The following is a 16,103-nucleotide window of genomic DNA, read 5'->3' as shown; positions in this document are numbered from 1 at the left end:
TGACTACTCCGTTCAAATAAGGAGTTACAAGTTAGGCCAGAAAGAGAATGAAAGAAAGTAGTTTAAGGCTATTGCGATGAAATAAGTGATTAATAGCGTGGTGGGGAAAACGAGGTTTGGCGATTATTGTGCGTTGGGTAGTATATGAAGTTTTCGATGTCTGTCATTCAAGATAGGAATTTGTGAGGGGAACTCGAAGTATCACTACGTAAAATGGCTGCTAATTCCATACTCCATAATTACGCCAAGTACATTTAAGTAGATACAAATTCCACATCATGATTAGATTCATATAAGCCGTCAAATTGCTAGATTTCTTCAAGGATTCATAATACCGCCAGCTATTAATAGCATTATTTTTCATTTACAGACATTAAATTTATAGCATAAGATTATATACGATGTCCGGATTTAAAAGCTGTGAAACCTCATGCAAATTTCTCTGTTAAACTAATCTAAAAGTTCCATGCTCCATATTAATTAACTATAGGTTATATGGTTAAAATATATGAGAAAATCACGTTATTTTTTCAACATCAATACTAAAGTGGAAAGAGAGGTGGTAAGAATACAATCATAACAATGACCATCGAGCTTCCAGCCATCCTGATCATATTTCCTATTCTGTCGTTGACTAATGATACCTTGATACAAACCCTGAAACGCAATAAGGTGAAATATTGTAGATATAAGTAAGAGGGCAACACCATAAAATGACTTAAGAGGTACCAGCTAAGACTACAAATCAACTATCGCATTAGAACCACAAACAACAATCTGAGTAAAGGTTTTTCAACCCTTGGAAACCTGAACCAAGTAAAATCAGCCTTCTTGCTCGCGATTAGTTTTCAAATATTGCAGGTTGAATCAGACTTCCCTGGAGAGAAAAAAATCTCTAATCTGACATGAACATGAAAATTGGTGGCAAGGCTTATGCTAGATGTTCTTTAATTTGTAAAATTTTAACATCTTAACATATCCATATTAATAAAATTGAAAGAAATAGAGCACCTAACCAAATCTTGGTTAATAATTTGAGATTAATGCATATCGATTTTATCAAATCATTTTGCCAACAACATTATGCGCATAAATGGAATGAGAGAAAAGGAAAGGAAGTGTAGGCGTACAGAGTTGCAATATCTATCTAGAATTTTACTTATATTGACAAGAATACAACATACCTGAACTGCTTCAAATGCATTCTTGGTTTTCCTTGGTTACCATCTACCTCAGATGACTTCACAGATCCTTGACTATAGCCTCAGCAATTCCAAAATTTTGTTTGTCTAATTTTTAAACCTATTAACAGTTCCTTCACATTTCACAGATTGAGGAAATACTTCAGTGTACTCACTAAGATGGCAGAAGCCCATTTTAAAAGAGTAGCTCGTGTATGATACATAAATACGATAATACTAGAAGTTCCTCTTGAAAGACTTAGCTTGCATTGATATACACACTCATCATTATTGCAACAAAACAGCAATAAGCAGAAAGCAAAACAAGAGGAAGAGGCAACAATGTGGAGAATGGACTGGTGCAGCTGATTTTGAGAACTGAACAGATCCTGTAAAGCTCCCTGCGGTGTTGGTCACTGGACTTGTACTAGGTACAGCAATGTTCTTGCAAGATCCAAAAGGCCCTCCCTCCTGCAAAATTGCATTAATTACTTAGAGAAAATTTATTATCTCAGTAACAAAACCTTTCGATTCTCCATCTCAAGTTAAGATCTATTATCTCTAGCATTATTGTTGATTTCAAGAAATACTAAGACACAATTAGAGAAGTAAAGATAGGGATATTTTAAATTTAATGACTGACCAACCATCTGCTTTGGATTTAGAAAGACGATCCAAATCAGATTGACGCAATGTGATATAGATAATGCAAATCTGGAAACTTTCTAGTTGACATGAAATTATACTCAATTAGGCTTTCAGTTACTATCGGAATAGTAGACATACGAAATAAGAAATTATCGGAGAGAAAGTAAAAAAACAAATGTATTAAGGCAATATATATTTGGACAAGAAATGCAAACAAACCTGGCAAGCAGAGATTGTACTACACCCGCACAATGAGTTGCCATTTATTTTATCCACGATATCAAAAACACCACCACCATCACTCCTCTGCACGAAATTTCATTTAGAATTCTAAGAAGGACTTGTGGGTATTTTCTGTATAATTGAATTTGAATTAACAACACAGAAGAATGAGTACCATGTAAAAATTAACAGCTATGAAGTTAGGCAGTACATTCCCAGCAGCTTTGTAACATGTATTCACCATATCTGCAAGTGGAGCCGAATGCTCTTTGCATGAGTCGGCTTCAACTGGATATGTTGGAAAGTAATTCTGCAAGAAAAGTGATGCACTTCTAGAATTAAGGGGCTTTGATTCTTTTCTATGGGGGCAAGAACCCCGTTGAACTCCAGGATCTCCCGCTGAAAATTAGGGAAAACCATGATGTCATTTCATATAATGTATAATAGAGAGATCCATGTTAAAATGACATTGTACTTACACTCATTTTCAATCATATAACTCCATTGATAAGCTATTCCTTCTTCAGCTTCCTTTGAAGCATCAGAAGTGAACACAAGAAGTCGGTGATTTGCTTGAACCATCTGTGTTACAGTGGGCCAATCTTCACCCTTTTTAGGCATATCAGACACTGGGAACCAATATTTATCTAGTCCAGCATTGATGAATAGATTGGTCAACCCCTTTGGAGTACGCACATAATCTTCAATTACAATGGTGACAATCTCCGTTGGATTTTCACTCAAGAATGCCTCCACTTCTTTCAAAGTGTTTATTGCGGGTTGCTGAGAACATTTCAGCATGACACATTTATTAGATGACATCCCACAAAAGTGAATTTAGATACAGTAAACTAAATAATAAAGAGAGTTAAATTACGAAGGCGGTGAAGTTGAAGCATTGCCCTCGAAATGAATGACATAGCCAGATATCATTCTCGAAGTCGTACATATCCAACATCAATCCCCTCACTCCATTCTAAACAACATACATCAGGAAAATGTATAAGAATCATCAAAGAAATAAGTAAAGTATACATCCATCTATATTTATATATAGAAAAATGCAACCAGAAAAACGATGCACATTGCATTTTTAATAGTTACGTGAATACTAACCTACTTTTAATCATGTTGTTCATGTATGATTCAAATGTATAGTTTTCACATTCTTAAAATAATAATTATTGTTATTATATATGTCCCCCATATATATACACACAGAGAGAGAAAGAGTTCTACTTCGTTATCACAAAAATATAAACTTTGATCATACAATCATATATAAATAATTAAGATTAAAATTCAATAAAACTAATCTCTCTCTCTATATATATATGTGTGTGTGTGTGTGTGTGTGTGTGTGTGTCCCTTGACGCTGAAGATGAAGTAGTATAGAGAAAATGCAAACTGAAGAAGAAAAAGATGAGATGTTGGCATGTTGGTTTTCCATGGAATCTAAGAAGAAGGCGCAATACAAGACAAGACAGACCCGCAACTGGTTAGTGACAGTATCTTCTTGATTGTAGAAGGTGAGTCTCTGAACGCCAGATAGAGGTGGTGCATCCACGATGCTGAATGAATTATGGGTCATGATCCACGAGTACTTGTTGAAGGGCAACCCAGTCACCTGCATGTCACAATCACAATTCACCAGTTAAAACAGAAAACACCTTTTTCATTGTTGTTGACTGAGGAGATATGTTGATGTTGCAGCTTACAAGAGATGTAACAATGGTGGCTTGGCCTCTGGTGCAAACTGGTCGAGTCCTGGCCAGAGCAGGACAATTGCCGCAATAGAGGCCTGGGCCACAATCAGTGGCAGCTGAACATGGTTCTAGAACCTGCGAATTCTCGACAAGTTTTCAGCAGCATATAAAAGAAGGAAAGGCATAGGCAAAAAGGAAAGAGAAGAAAAGGAAGTGAACCTGGCAATTCCCATTAAAGCATGCGGCGGAAGAGGTGAGGAAGAGGGAGGAGAAGAGTGACGCAAAGAGGGAGGCGATGGCAGGCGCTCTGCATTTGATGCGGGAATCCGAGAAACGCGAGCACATGGCAGAAGGCACCACCACTGAGAGAGAAGAGAGAAGAGAGAAGAAAGGTTGAAAGTTGAAAGGAAAAGAAAGAGATTTTACTGTGGAAGAGGAGAGAATAAAAGCATAGGTTGATCCAAGTTTTGGGTAATCAAAGGCGGGCTTTATCACCTTTTGTTTTTCTCTTATTTTGAGGCAACTACTTAACGTAACGTTTATCATCACTGCACTCATTTTCCACTTTATTTGAATTAAGAAAAAATCATTGAACAGGTAAAAAAATGATTAATTTACTTGGGTTGAGCCCCACTTTCGAAGTTACGATACTTCTTCTACGTGCTCCACTTCCCCTTGCCTGTTTCTTTCTCATATTGCATCTCTTTATGCTTTCCACGTGGTGGGGGACGTTGCTTCTGCCCAGAAATTACTGCTCCATGGCCGCCACTGTTTTATGATACCCAAGAAAACATGCAAAGCCATCGCCATATTTATACGTCAACTCCGCGCTCAAAGGCTCCACAAAATATCAAACCTCTTGATTTAAAGGAGTGTTTATTAATTGTCATTTTAACTACAGAAAATTGATTGATTATAAGAGGAAAAATATTTTAAATAAAAATTATCTAAAAAGAAGAGATAATAGAACGCACCCTCATTCAAGCTTTTTTTTTTTTAATCTATTATACTCGTGATTAATAATATATATTTGTCATCTATTGATGACAATGTATATCCAAATTAAGTTTACGCAAGCAAGTAATCTTGGAGGATACATTTCTCAAAGGATTTATTGGATTAAAAGAAGGGCAGGTCATCCTCGAATAATGTTACATTAATGTAAATCAATTTATACTTCATTTTAGTGCCATCAAATTTAACACAAAGATAAGTTTTAACACGATTCATTTGATTTTAAATTAGTTCCCATCCTTAAGATTAAATTATTAAAAATATGTAAAAATGAATGTAACATATATTAGCATAATTGTCTCTCCTCATATATATATATATATATAACCTTCAAAATAAGTTGTTACATTTAAATCGACAGATTGGTCAAATTAATTATTATTGCGAAGCAATTAGTTGCATTTGTTAACGTGTACACATGGATTTGTTTTTATTTTAATATCATTTTATGGTATAAAAGCATTTCATAAATCCATTTTTTTTGTCAACAAATCCATCTTCGAGTTAACAGTATGATACATGCGTATAATGCTCCTATCATTCAACATCGGTTCAATATTATTTTCTACTCTAGCAATTAATACGCAAATGATGGTACAACTATAAATCAATGTTGATTCTCCACCAACTAAAATAAATAAAGTTATTAGTTCGCCACATTCATCTTCAAAATTACATCAGCTTGATTGCTTGTAGAATTTTACATCAAGGCCAGTTTACAGTCTTTTGAAATATATAATATTCTTTTAAAACAAGAAAAAAATATTTAAACCATTAGAAAATGGACTTGCAAATTTACATAATAATTTGTCAATTTCAATGATTGAATTAATCAAATACTTCATAAGAATTGTAAACAACGTGTGAAGTTTTTCTCTGATCTGATTTGATTCCCTTCTGGGAAAGAATTGCATGGAATTTTGGTTTAGTAAGCTTAATTTTCAGTCTGGAATAGCGAATACAGTTGGTTAAGATCAAAATGAATTGTTTAAATATAATAGTTACCTAAGCAGCACCAACTGCAGGGCCTTGCTACGAACAAAAAATACTTCTTTCCGCTACCAATGAGATTGCTTCCCCTACGTGTGAAAGAATAATAACTAAAAGAATTGATTTTCGATTATTGAACAAACTTCAATCAAGCAAGCTTCTTGGCACGACCATTTGAGGGAGCCCCGTCCTCTTTTTTTGATCCCGATGCCTCTGGCTTCCTAGCCCAGGCGGGAGCTCTATCGGGCTCATAACGATAATCATAAAACAGTTCTTCCCCAGCACAAATCCGTTCCTTGGCAAAAATGCCTACCCTGTGATCTCCAGCAACCATAATAACCTGCCAGTTTACGCATATAGTGATTGTGAATACACTGAAATAGAACTCTAATAATAATTAACGCATCAGGGTCAGAACTGAATACCTTTGCATAGCAATTTGGATCAGGAGAATGGTTTGCAAACTTCAATTTATCACCCTTTCGGTAAGCATCGAGAACAAACTGCACACAACAAAATCCTTACTCATCCTAGATTCCATACATGCCTAAATTTAACATAAGAGTTTATCTCCTATAAAGATACGCATTAGTAAAAGCTTGCCTGATCATTCAGATTAAATAGAAAAGATGAATTTTCGCGGTCATATATCTTTCCTCTCTTGTCTGCTTCCCGATGAGAAATCAGCTCTCCGGTATACTCTCCAAGGTATTCATGCTTACCAACACTATTCTGGAGGGTGAACAGATTGCATTAGGAAAAAGTAAAGCTGCACATATCTATATAGGATCATTGATTGGTAAAAATACCTTTAAGAAGGCTCCCCAGCCTGATACATCAGACCTTCCAAGAAGAACCTGTAAACATATTAGATGTTAGCTGCCATCACCGAAAGCATATTGACAGGAAAGAACATATGATCTTAAAGGATGCAATTAGTAACGTAAGAACAGACATGGAAAAAATTGAGAATGAAGACTGCAATATGGGATAGACCAAAGTCCATCCCAACATCACTGGGAAGAAGACTAGATCTACAGGGAGTTTCATTTCTCAACATGATCCCATTCACCTCTCTTGACCATAATAAATTATTGGGACATATTCTTTAACAATGGATTGGTTGTAGCATTAGCGCTTTTATTTGAGAATCCTTTTGTTTAATCTTAAAAAAATAAAAATACATATCCTTTTTCCGTGGACTTGCTTTGATGTTCTTGCTTTGTCGAATTATATTAAGATTTCACTCTGATTTGTCTTCTTCCTTCTCTTTTTAAGCCCCCTTTTTTAGAAAATTTATCGAAAGTGTTAAAAGCTAGATATACAACTTAATTGCTTATACTACAACAAGCTCTCTTTCCATAAGGGTTTATACCATAAATTTAATCATGAAACTTATTGGAATAAGTTAAAATAAACTTGTTTGAATAAACTATACCAAAAATCTGGTGAAAATAAGCTTAAAAAGCTTGAGTCAAATTATTTTCATAAAATGACCATAAAAGCTTTCAAATACCCTTATATGCCTCCCCTATTAGTACTTTTATAAAAGAAATGTTGTGAAAAACAAACCAAATGGGTTGCAATATTATTATTTTGATTGAAGAATAAATTTTCTGGAAAGAAAGCAAACAAGTCTCAATGTCTGGAACATATCTAAGAGGGGTAAGACAGAACAAAGAAGTAAAAGAAAATTACCCTTTGCTGTTGTTTGAGAAGAAGCTTCATGTTTCTACATTCATAATTATCCCCCCTTTGGCTAGGAATCCCAAGAGTACCATCGCCACAACTACAACAATAATTTTACTCAAAATAGCAAAAATTAACATGACAAACAGAGACTGAAAATAGATTAGCAGTATTCAATGCAAGAAGAATATACAGTAAGCACTTAAGAAGAAAGGCAGAGAAAGTGAGAAAATCATAACAGATTTGGTTGAACGGTGGCTGACAGAATAATCAATTCAATGGATCAAATTGTAATTAATTTTGCACACACATAAAGCAATTAAAACTAGGAAGTATAAACTAAACGTGTTAAAGACTCTTTTATCAAGATCTCACTTAAGGATAGATATACAATGTGCAGAATTATAAGAACATAATTTGTTCTTTATTTACCATCAATAAAACATAGCAATAAAAGGCTTATATGCTCTCATCCTAATCATCTCCAATCATTCTTAATATGAAAATCATTGGCAAGACAATAATATTGTCATTATTGCACTTCGAGATCATATATCCAACCGTGTTTTGTACTACTCACTCTCAGATCACCTCTTATTTTCTTTATCTATCCCTTAGATCTGCTTCTTTAAGTCAACTTACATGTTTATAAAATAATTACTTCCAATATTCAAGAAATCATATCATTCATCCCATATGTGAAAAATTAATTATTGTTACAATATAAAACTGACAATTGACAGTGCAATACTACACATAACCATAAACAAGTCAATCTCACCTGACCCAACAATTCCTACAAACATCTGGATCACACTCCCTATCTGCAGCAAAGCAGGGACATTGACGACTTCGGCATTGACTCTTGGCACAATGACAGCCACGAAATCGATTCTTGCAACTCTTGGGACACCTTGATATTGGGAAAATTAATCACAGGAATTAATGAATGTTAGATTCAGATCATGACAGGTAGGCATGCCACAATAAAATATCCATGTAAGCACTAAGCAATAGGTACAATAATCCCCGGATTCCTGAAACCACCCAAAGATGCATAAAACCAGCAAAACACTACATCTATGCATGCCTTCTTTCATCTAGGTTCTTTGGGCTAAATTAAAACCTTACCCACAATACTTCTCACAGCAGGTTCCATTTTGAAGACAAGGACATTGCTTTCCACAAGCTGATTGGCAACCACATGGATTATACTGCCGGCAGGGCTGATCCTTTCTCTCTGTAATCCTTTTCCTAATTGAATGATAAGCAGCAGATTTCCAGGTGTACTTCAACCGACGGACTCTTCCTCTTCTACGTAAAAATCTAGACCTTCGTCTCACTTCATTATTACCCTTACATTCATTTTTACCAAAAGTTGCTTGGTTAGGCACTATATGCAAGTAAATAAAAAGCAAAGGAAAAAATGCAATAAACAAAGTTGCATTAAACCAACCTTGGAATAACCTTCCACAAGGGAATTTGCAGCATCCCCAGGAGGTCCAGACATCTTTCCTTCTTCACAATTTATGTATTGGAAAACATCCCAACATGTCTTTAGACCATTTAAGAGATTCCTAGCTATTAAGCAACTGCAGTAAAAAGCAGTTGTCCCTTATTAGGTTATTGACAATCAGTAAGAGAAAAATAGACTAAAGATATTGTGAAGATCACTCTGCAGGCCCATCATAGTTAAAAGATGTGACAAATTCAAACAAAAGCAAGCATCAAACAAGACAAAAGTGGGCAAACTGAGACATTTAAAATTACATGTGATAAACTAAAGTTGACCCAAACTACACGCATAATCTGTAGCTGAATATATTTATAATATATTAAATCTGAAGTGCAAGCTAAGGTGTTGACACCTTATCTATTCCACAAACATTTTTGTCATATAAGCAAATTAGCTAGTGTCACATCCAGTTTTTAATATTAATACCACCTTTCATAATACACTAAACACATTAATAATAGCAACCGTTGCTATCAATTGACTCTACCATTAGATTAGTCCGGGGCACTAGGTCAATATACAAGTTTTGTTCACTTTCTCATTAAAGGAATAGATCACCAACCAATCAAATAAGAGTGGCAATACTAATATTAGGTTCTACTAGAGCTTCGGTTACATAATTAATTGGAAGGTTCAACGTGCTTGAAGCATACCAAAGTTTCCTTTAGCATATTATCAACATGGATTTTATTGGTTTAAGCTAGTTAATAACTAAGGCTCAAAAGACCATTGCAGACCTTTCAGCTTTCATTGAAAAAAACATACAGCTTAGATAGTTGACAAATTAGAAAATGAGATTACATATTTCCATGCTGCTTATGCTTATTTGAAGTAGCCAATAATAAGATTTTGAAAAATGGTATCTTATCAACCAAGACAATATCTGCATTTTGAACCAGACCAATTATGAACAAGTTTGAACTCAATATTTCCAAATTGCATCCATTGTCCATCCTTTCCCTATGAAATTGACTGAAGACAAGCTTATCTTCACATAAACACTTGGACCAGGGGATCATACTCATTCATGTTTATATCTCACCAGCACTGATTACAAAAACAAAACAAGTATCCCTAATCTAAACATATGCTGACCTGTTTCTACCAAAAATCTCCATTCCTTTTTCTAAAAGCCCCTTTTCAAGATCTTTCCAAGCTTTATTATCTGTCAATTCCTGTTTACAAACATTGTCATCCACAAACTCCTCTTTCCTAGTGTTGTCTTCACTGCTCATAACATGTGGGTCAATAACTGTATCATTCGATGAACGGTCAGGAGCTTCACTCTGCATTATGTACAGATTATTATCAATCCATGCCTTCTAGATCTTCCAATACAAAGAAATTTGATACATTTGTGATAAAATAATTGTTTCTTCATTATCTTGGTTGTAATTGAAGTTAAACGCAAGTTGCTTGAACAAAGAACACTACTTACAATTGAATCAGAATCAGAAACCATTGTTTTCTTCTGCCGCTTCTGCATGCAAACTAGGACTCGTTCTGCCACTCGCTTACTGTTTCTCTTACCAATTCCACCTTTCCCCACAGGTTTAGTTTTAGGTGGTGCCGAGTGGGAGGCTGAAACAGCATCTCGTCCTGGACCATTCTCTGAGTCACTACTCTCAGATATGTTCTTTGCATTAGATGAAGCACTTTCACTTTGGCTGCATTTCATCCGCCTTTTAGCAGAAGACTTTTTCCTAGATAAAGCACTACCAGAGCTTTTCTCTTCTACATCAGCCTGGGTAGATGAGGTTTTGGCAAATCTTTCTGACTTAAGTACCTAAAATAAGGTCTAAGCAAATTGAGTAAAACTGTTAAAAAGCTAAAGATTGATCCCTAAGAACAGACCAATACATACCAATCGAAAACAATTTGGCCCACACGATGTATTTTCAGTATCAGGAGGGATCCACATAGGTTGCTTCTCAGCCTGTTAAAGTACCAAGTCAAGAGATATGCAGACAGCTTCAAGAAAAATAGCCAATAAATAGCACTTACAGGGAAGACAAGATCCTGTGAACATCCATGTAATCTGCAATCAAAAACCTGCAAAGAGAAATTAGAGCAACCAATGAGATACCAAGAGAAAAACATACTGGCTGCTATGCAGTGCCTTCACGGGAAAATAACTTACAAGACATCGTCGACAAAAGAGGTTGTCAAAAGAGTCAAGAGCTGCTTCAAGATCCTTTTCCAGAAAAGAATTGCCACTTTGAGAATTCTCTTCAGTATCTCCATTCTTGGAAACCCCACCAGGATTGTCTTGACTACTAAGAGTTTCATATCTTGCCTGTATAAGATGTTTGATGGTGTTTCATATCTCTGTAAAGCCAGCACAAAGCAAATGGGAAAACGGCTGGACGAAAGCTTACACTACGACCAGTTTTCATCAGAATAATTGCGAGATGGCAGGAGCGGAAAAGATAATGATGGATAATTCAAGGATGACAACAATATACCTTAATATCACTAGTGTTTCTAGAAAAACACTGAGCCAGTGACTCCAGAACAATGTCAGATAGACCAAACTCTTTGACAGTCATGCTGTAAAATTAAACAAGACATTATGAAATCCACAAAACTGTCTCTCATGCTACACATGAAAAACAATACATAATATAAAGCCAGATAATAGTTAAACATGCCAACATGAAATTCATGAAAAAGTAGCATAAACATGACCAAAAAAGTCTTATTTAGGGGGAAAAACACGGTAGACAGGTGCAAAATACCTGCAGACTTTTTTTTCCCTTCATGGGATAAGAGCTTATTAGGTAATCACTTGATTAAACTATTGACCCAAACACACCCAAAGTCAACCAGAGGCTAGTGTATAAATATATTTTGAATAACATTAAGACACAGGCAGAGATACAGTACAAACACATTTCTTCCTACTCAAAAAACTTAACCTCAAGAACATAATACAAAATAGTCAGAAGCATATTGTAATTTTAATTTGCAAACAAACAGAAAAAGGTCTGAAAGGGAAAAATAAACAGGTGAAAGCACACCATAAAAGTTTACTTAGTTTACTAAGCTATACCAACCAAAGTATATAATCTTCAGATTCTATAAATTCTCTTTTTTCCTCTTCATCGTCCATAATTTCCTCTTCACTGTCACTGCAAATAAGTGCTTCTCCACCATTTTGATCATAATAAATTCGCCTCCGACCTACAACTGACTGATCCTCTGTCATTCTTTGATTTCTGTACCAGAATGAACACACAGCAAATATTTTCAAATGATCAAATTTTTTACATCAAAATAGAAGAAAATATAGTGATGAAAATTTTTTAAAAAAATATTGAAAAGGTGAAACTACAATATAATATAAAGAAAGGTCAGCACTATATAGAAAGGTAAATCAAAAACAAATAAAGAAGAGACTTTGAGTCCTCAATAAACAAAACATAATTAAAAAAAGGTATAAAATGACATTCTTCAAAAGTTTCCATTTTTCTTTGCATTCAATTTTCGTCAATTGTATGCATGAAACCTAAGACCTCAGGTTAAATTCACAAACAGAAGTCAGTGAGCCATTATTCAGGCTATACATAATTAATGTTAGTTAAAAACCACATAAAGGACTGGCATGTGGCAAATCAACAATAACCAAAGCTTTTACCCAATAGGTGGACTCAGGCACTCAACTACATGAATCAAACGAAAACATTGTGTCCTGTCCTTTCGTGAACCAAACCCTCAAAAAGTCCATTTTAGATCTAAGTCCTCTCTAATGGTTTCACCTAGTTTTCCTTGGTTCCCCCCCCCCCCCCTACCTTTAACTATAGATAGCCAAACCACTCTCTAATGCATTCATTGATGATCCTACTTGGTCATTTTTGTCCACTCATCAACCGCAACATCGTCATATTTATAACACTTTATGCTATTATCAGCTCTTTACCACCTAACATTAAGTATCGCACAGCACTACGGGTGCTATAAATGGGAAAGAAAAACATAGAATAAGGAAAACAGACCTGTCCAGAAAAATCCATGTAGTGTAAGGAGGTAATCTTTTTACTTCAGGCAGCTTGATAGGACGAACAGCATTCTTTACAGCAACATTAGATCCTAGAAGAACTGCTGTCGAACCATGGCTATCTTCATGATAGCCATTGCTCTCCATATCACCATTAGTTGCATGAACACCATTGTGCATATCAATTGCATCTTTTTGCCTCTTTGTCAGTAGGTCCAGACTTCCACTCATGTCAGTAATGCCACAGCTCCTCCTCTCCATCGACATTTTGCAGAGATGGTTTGTGACACCAACCAACTTCTGTCTGTTTTCTTCCATTCTTTTCTGATATTCAAATGCACATCATGAGAAAGGAAAAAAAAAAAAAACAAGTAAAAGGTCCAGTCAAAATCAACAACAAACTACAGTAGCAAGTTGAGCTATTACACCTTCACAGAAACAATCCGCTCAGCAGCAACTTGTTTCTTAAAAGAATCAATAACCAGTAACACATCTTTAACCGTAGGACTTGAAGCCTCCACATTCTTTGTCTGCATTCAAACAATAATATTATCACATTGCCAAGTCCCAGTTACATCAGATAATAACAACTCAAACAAATCTGCCAGTCACACTCAGTATAAAGTGATTACAGAAAATAAGTCATCTAACAAAACCAATACACAGACTCCAACGCAATAAGCATAACATCCAGCGACCAAAAGAACCATGCAGGTTGTTATCAAAGCATAATACACTTCCCTAAATGATGTAATACCAAACCACATCTCGAATAAGAAGTCATATAGACAATGCAGCTACATCTCCAGTTTCAACCTATTTTAGCAAGCATTTAGCGAACAAAAAAAAAAAAATTCGTAGCGAGGTTGCTTTGTATTGATGGAACGCTTAGTCAACATCGATAGTAAAAAACATAGCCAGAGAAAGATGCAAAGTAAAGGCATAATTAAAATCAGATCGAAGCAGAAATGGAAAAAAAATAAAAAGCGAAAGCGAAACATGGTTAGTTAGCATGAGTTTGGGCGAGGATAAGGGAATGAATGCATGAAACAGATAGAGAGAGTGTACGGAGGGATCGACGGGAGGCTCCGATCTGGAAGAAGAAGGCGACGGCGAAGGCTTCGACGCCATTGACGGAGGCAATGCTGGCGAAGCTTATCGGAGCCGAATCGGAAACGGGGAATCGAATCGAGATCCGAATCATGCAGGTGGAATTGCCGATGGAGAAGGGGCTTGAGTTTGAGGAGTGGAATTGGCGGGGCAAGTTGAAAGTTGAAACCCTAAGTCACGTCTCAAAATCCTATAAAAACTTAATTAGGGAAGGCTTTCAATTTTTTTCCGCCGCTTTTGACGAGACCTTTTCTTATTTTCTTTTCTTTTTTCTTTTTCTGTATTTTATTCGTTCGGGGAAGTGACTGGAATGGGGGGAACATGATTTTGAATTATATACACTGTACAGACACACAAACGACCAAGTCCCTTATCTTATCCCCTTCACTAATTTTCTTCTCTTCATTCTCGTTTTTAGTCTCCAATTTTCCTTGTTTCTCTTCAATTCTTTGTTTTTTTTCTCACTTTCAAAATCTTTCTTTTTTTCGAGTAATAACATAAGATGTTTTGATTCAGTGTAAATTTATAAAAATATTATTTTTTTAAATGTCTCAAAAATGAAATAAGTAATTATTTTTAAAAAAACTTATTTAAACATGTACTAAATTTATTTTACAATCAAATTGTTCGGGCCTACTATCCTAATTATTATTCTAAATCAATGTTATGATTTGACTCAAGAGTCAAGTAACCATTTAAGATATTATTTGACAGCAATAAATCTAAATTGGCAAAGAAAAAAATCAATACTAATTTCTTTGTAAGTAAAACATACAATGAAATATCATGCGTCTCAAACACCAAGAGTAAAATCAAAGCATAAAAACAAATGTTATGTAATATCAAAATGTGTGATATAATTTTAACTATTCATCAAAATAAAAGTTACTTTCAACCATCACAAAAGTGTTAAAACTTTTGCAAAAATTAACATACATCTTCTATCAACATAAATTAAAAATAAAAATTATTGAGCAAAGGAAAAATATGTTTATCTCATCTCTACATAATGTATTTTAGCTAAAATTTTGAATTTATCGCTCCTATGTAATAAAGAGCGACTTGCATTTACATTTATACAATAAACTTAAGTTTTGTGTTTGTATATGTATAAATAACTATAAAAATAAGAGATCATATACCAAAACCAAAAACACACTGTTAATAGTTGATTTCACTCAATAATATTTGTTATAGTCATTTATTTTAAATGCTTTTAAGTTCCATTATTTATTCTTTCACTATACTTCGTAAAATTACAAATCTTTTTCATTAAATTTTATCATAAAATACAAGTCATTTATTCATACAAAATATATTTTTTTCTTCAAATATTAAATATCTAACCTGTGTAAAATTAATTTTCCATGAATAAATACAAATATTATATCTAACCATTTGCAATAATGATAACATCTTTAAATTAGGAATAATTTGACGTTTATTACACGCACTATTCATAATTAATTTAAATAAAAGAATAATAACAATAATTAAATAACAATGAACTAAAATTATATTAATTTTATTTAATTTTCTCTATTGTTTGTAAAACTGTGAGTATATTGTTTTTAGATAATATTTGCTCTTGAACAAAAGAAATTGTAAATCTTTTTTTTTTCTCTCTCTTAGAAAATAACGCGGTGTGATAGTAATGTGCACGTTAATCTATTTCAACAACCCGATTTGCACCATATAATCACCCAAATTCATGAAATACCTCACAATCCTGGAAAGTGCAAAAAATACGAGGCTTTAAAAAAGAAAAAAACAATACTGAATCATTGTTAACAATTATACTTAATCAGCATAAAAGAAAAGAATGTGGAGCTAATATATATATATACACGAGATTGAAAGGAAAAATTGAAGAGAAAAGAGAAGCATAATGGTTATGAAGAGATAAAATGAAGTTTATAAATATGTAAATTGAACTGAAAAGTCACTTTTAATGAGAGATAAACTTTTAGTTAATAAGATATTTAGAGAAAGTGGTATCATAAAAAAGATAGACCGCGTATAATTTAATG

At 34.3% G+C, this 16,103-nt stretch overlaps 2 protein-coding genes across 4 annotated transcripts; both read right to left on the bottom strand.

Moving 5' to 3' along the window:
* Positions 1 to 584: 584 nt before the first annotated feature.
* LOC113869817 (PI-PLC X domain-containing protein At5g67130) lies at positions 585 to 4,105 on the bottom strand. Its single transcript, XM_027506309.1, has 9 exons — positions 3,977 to 4,105; positions 3,770 to 3,892; positions 3,541 to 3,678; positions 2,929 to 3,027; positions 2,531 to 2,834; positions 2,227 to 2,450; positions 2,049 to 2,135; positions 1,185 to 1,652; positions 585 to 657 (listed from the first exon to the last, which is right to left on the bottom strand). The coding sequence occupies exons 1-8, from the start codon at positions 4,100 to 4,102 to the stop codon at positions 1,470 to 1,472; spliced, it is 1,284 nt and encodes a 427-aa protein (XP_027362110.1). The 5' UTR covers positions 4,103 to 4,105; the 3' UTR covers positions 585 to 657; positions 1,185 to 1,469.
* Positions 4,106 to 4,439: 334 nt separating this feature from the next.
* On the bottom strand, positions 4,440 to 14,458 carry LOC113869117 (histone-lysine N-methyltransferase CLF). 3 transcript variants are annotated; one of them, XM_027505269.1, is made up of 19 exons: positions 14,032 to 14,410; positions 13,392 to 13,493; positions 12,962 to 13,287; positions 12,023 to 12,184; positions 11,432 to 11,516; positions 11,107 to 11,262; positions 10,971 to 11,018; positions 10,831 to 10,902; positions 10,405 to 10,752; positions 10,062 to 10,252; positions 8,918 to 9,042; positions 8,582 to 8,831; positions 8,232 to 8,363; positions 7,460 to 7,550; positions 6,571 to 6,618; positions 6,365 to 6,493; positions 6,187 to 6,264; positions 5,777 to 6,101; positions 4,440 to 4,525 (listed from the first exon to the last, which is right to left on the bottom strand). In XM_027505269.1, the coding sequence occupies exons 1-18, from the start codon at positions 14,092 to 14,094 to the stop codon at positions 5,910 to 5,912; spliced, it is 2,598 nt and encodes an 865-aa protein (XP_027361070.1). In that variant the 5' UTR covers positions 14,095 to 14,410; the 3' UTR covers positions 4,440 to 4,525; positions 5,777 to 5,909. The 3 variants fall into 3 exon arrangements, with proteins under 3 accessions (XP_027361070.1, XP_027361071.1, XP_027361069.1); XM_027505270.1 differs by lacking the exon at positions 14,032 to 14,410 and having other exon boundaries at positions 8,582 to 8,805; positions 8,907 to 9,042; positions 13,392 to 13,638; XM_027505268.1 differs by lacking the exon at positions 4,440 to 4,525 and having other exon boundaries at positions 5,661 to 6,101; positions 8,582 to 8,805; positions 8,907 to 9,042; positions 14,032 to 14,458.
* Between the last annotated feature and the right edge of the window lie 1,645 nt (positions 14,459 to 16,103).

The sequence above is a fragment of the Abrus precatorius genome, unplaced genomic scaffold (assembly GCF_003935025.1).
Source record: "Abrus precatorius isolate BTA unplaced genomic scaffold, Abrus_2018 Scaffold6, whole genome shotgun sequence".
Lineage (NCBI taxonomy): Eukaryota > Viridiplantae > Streptophyta > Magnoliopsida > Fabales > Fabaceae > Abrus > Abrus precatorius.
This window is presented reverse-complemented; position numbering and strand designations above follow the sequence as displayed.

Bases quoted from the DNA above. Each gene is read 5' to 3' on its own strand.
- LOC113869817 (XM_027506309.1), bottom strand. From the start codon at position 4,102: ATGTGCTCGCGTTTCTCGGATTCCCGCATCAAATGCAGAGCGCCTGCC. The intron at 3,893-3,976 runs GTTCACTTCCTT...GAGAATTCGCAG, and splicing joins GCTTTAATGGGAATTGCCAG to GTTCTAGAACCATGTTCAGC. The intron at 2,136-2,226 runs GTACTCATTCTT...AATTTCGTGCAG, and splicing joins TAGCTGTTAATTTTTACATG to AGGAGTGATGGTGGTGGTGT.
- LOC113869117 (XM_027505269.1), bottom strand. From the start codon at position 14,094: ATGGCGTCGAAGCCTTCGCCGTCGCCTTCTTCTTCCAGATCGGAGCCT. The intron at 11,517-12,022 runs GTTGGTATAGCT...TTAATTTTACAG, and splicing joins TCTGAAGATTATATACTTTG to CATGACTGTCAAAGAGTTTG. The intron at 6,494-6,570 runs GTATTTTTACCA...TTCACCCTCCAG, and splicing joins GCTGGGGAGCCTTCTTAAAG to AATAGTGTTGGTAAGCATGA.